Genomic DNA, 2,973 nt, shown 5'->3' on the forward strand with positions numbered 1-2,973 from the left:
AATAATAATAATAATAATAATAATAATAATAATTTTACCTGGATGATAGAAGAGTGCTGAAGGAGGGTAGGGTGCCCCACAAACCGAACATTGTCAATCTTCAATTCAAACTTCTTTCCACACATATCGGACTTGGTGGCCAGAATGGTGGCCAGGATGATGTCAGAAAACCTCAAAAAGAAAAAAGAAAATAATAATAATAATAACAACTCAGCAAGAAACTGTGCAGACTGGCAAAAGAGACACAACAGGAAATGCTGAGGCAAGAGAGAAAGTTTAAATTATATGTTTGCTTCCAGTTTTTGCATTCATGTTTATAAAAGAGGTTACATTAATTAGATGTAGGTGACTGTAATGAATTTTTACAATTTAATTAAATATTAAAAAAAATGTAAATAACAGTGTGGCTACTGGAGAAAGAGAAGGAAAAAGCTTCCTTGTAGAAAAAGTGAGATTTGAACAGTTTACGAATGAGGAATGTGGAAAACTTCATGCTGGTTTGACTGAAGTAAACTCATGCTGCAATCAAAGAAGTATAAAATTAAAATGTTAACTTCCAGAAAAAAATTAAACAGATTATGGACTTACTCCACCACCACAATTAAAAAAGAGCAGTATTGGCTGAACTGCAGCTTGTATTTGGCATTTTGTCCTTTATTACAGAATCTACATGCTGGAAAAAAAAATCTGTAGATTAAAACTGGTTTGAAACTGATGATTTTAGTGCAAGCATGGATTCATCCTCTGTGGATTATTTACAGGGGTTTGACTGAGAACAGGGAGATCCATACAGGGCACAAAACAGAAAAAAAGAGGTAAAAAAAAAGACAGGGGCGGTCTAAGCAAAGGAAAGGTGCTTCAGAATGAGTTGGTCTTACCCTGCTACCAACTGTTCATCAGTTTCTGGAGATTGCTCCCTGAAATGGGGATTGGGCCACAAAAAAGAAGGAAAAAAAAAAAGCAAACAAAAGGAAAAATGCAACATACAGAGTTGGGCTAAATGAATAATATGGACATTAATGTAACCCAAACAAACATGTGATACTGTGATGTGAAAATGCTGCTTTGCATGTTGATTCATGTACATTACTGTCACGTCCACCTGTCTAATACCTCTGACAATGATGCGCTATGAAAGATGTCTAAGATCTGTCATCGTGCATGTGTGCAGAACACAAAGTATAAATAATAWTTGCACACTTCTTTATCTAAGCTTTCTATGTGAGTGTAAGCCAAAAGATCATCTTTAGAGTTATAATAAAATACACAAGTTTATATAAAATGTCATTTTATGTTGGTCTTCATAAGGACATTAAGATATGCCTTGGTTTGGTCCTCCTCTATTTTTTAGACACAGACATTTACAACTTTATTTCAACAAGACAGAAATGTATGCTTTATTTTGTTTAAGTTTTTAAAATCAGCATGGACTTTTTACCAACTGCAKCCTTTTCTATACTTTTCAAAATATCAAATTTAGCACATTATAAGAAAAAAAATGCAGCATTGTGCTATAGGCTATTTTTTWAAAAACTGGTGCTAAAATAACACATACATTATATACGTGTTTGTTTTGTTACTAATCAATCTGTAAAGTAACCAGCATCAGATCTAAAACATATGCATGATGTATTTTTCAAGTCACAACATATAATATATTAAAGTTGCTTTAACAATGCACTGTATGAAATAGTTTACTTAAAGCATATTCGAAAATGTCGATGAAACGCATAGTTTTATTTTATTTTTGTGTTTTACTAACATATTTTAATACAAAGCCTCGTTTTAAAAAGACAAAAAAATCAAAAGCAAAGTAAAATTAACTAAAAGGCTAATAACAAAAATCTGTATAACAAAACTGGTTTTGTATATATTTGTAAATCTTTTTTAAGTTCTGAAAATATATACCTTGAATCTCCATCTTGATCTTCGAGACTTTCCCCAGTGACATTCAGTGCATATGGATTTCGTTGCTTTGCTTGAGGACAGAAATAAGTATTGTTTAGTAAATGTAAGAACCAAAGAAAACAGTTTCTAGTGCCGTATTCCTGTTTTTCTTCTTCTTTTCCTTTCCTTTGCTGCCACATTTGCCCCAAACCCCATTAACTTTTCTCCATCCAACCCATCCTGCCTGAACTCCCTTCTTCCACCTCATTACCATTATACCTGTTCTCCTGGACAGTCGACCCCAAATACATTTTTTTCTACTTATTCAAGGTATCAATAACATAAAAATGATTTTTTTTTAGAAGCTTACGTCAATAAACACACGTGATAATCTCTAACAATCACCACATCACATTCAACTCAAAGTAAACAAAATTTGTAAAACAAATTAGAAATGACCAACTCTTACAAGCCTCCTGGATGATATTATGATGAATATAAATGTGTAAGTACATGTCTGATGTGTTGGGAAATGATTTCCGGAGTAGTTCTACCTGAGAGAGATGACGGACATTCATCGACTCTTTGGAAGGGATACCGAAAAAGAAGTTTGTTCCCTCGGCTGCCAGAACTAACCAATATGACGCTTATAGGACTGGTTTTATCCCCGCTTTTGTAAAAGTTATGTTGTGACTGACGGTACACGGATTTTCTGTCGTCTGGTGACCCAACCGATGGGTTCAGCATCATGTTAGCATTCTAGCTAACGCTCCGTTAGCTGAGACACATTCAAGAGTGTCTAAAAAAAACTGTCAGTGTTAGTTCGTTTCTTCTGAACGGCACATTACTGTATATTAATGTTTACAGGACGACGACACTAACTATAAAAAAATACATAAAAACAGTTTAACTCTACGAGACTGGCCGCTCACCCATCTTCTATTTGTTATGCGTCACTTTCAAAAATGTTCGGCTTGAAAAAGGAAGTCGACTGAAAGTTCCGCCTGCTTCTGAGAAGCCAACATTCTACAACCCAAGAATAGAATAGAATAGAATAGAATAGAATAGAATAGAATAGAATAGAAT

General features: G+C 34.1%; 1 protein-coding gene across 4 annotated transcripts in view; it reads right to left on the reverse strand.

Moving 5' to 3' along the window:
• The window catches only part of nprl3 (NPR3-like, GATOR1 complex subunit), a 16,155-nt gene extending 13,314 nt beyond the window's left edge, over positions 1-2,841 (reverse strand). For 3 of the 4 annotated variants that reach the window (XM_014024133.1, XM_014024126.1, XM_014024119.1), the window contains exons 1-4: positions 2,442-2,841; positions 1,909-1,978; positions 879-917; positions 39-171 (exon numbers count right to left, since the gene is read on the reverse strand). In XM_014024133.1, the coding sequence (XP_013879587.1) occupies positions 39-171; positions 879-917; positions 1,909-1,978; positions 2,442-2,637 (438 nt within the window). In that variant the 5' untranslated portion in view covers positions 2,638-2,841. The remainder of the gene's footprint in view (positions 1-38; positions 172-878; positions 918-1,908; positions 1,979-2,441) is intronic. The other variant, XM_014024141.1, reaches the window with a different exon arrangement.
• Between the last annotated feature and the right edge of the window lie 132 nt (positions 2,842-2,973).

The sequence above is a fragment of the Austrofundulus limnaeus genome, unplaced genomic scaffold (assembly GCF_001266775.1).
Source record: "Austrofundulus limnaeus strain Quisiro unplaced genomic scaffold, Austrofundulus_limnaeus-1.0 Scaffold4, whole genome shotgun sequence".
Taxonomy (NCBI): domain Eukaryota; kingdom Metazoa; phylum Chordata; class Actinopteri; order Cyprinodontiformes; family Rivulidae; genus Austrofundulus; species Austrofundulus limnaeus.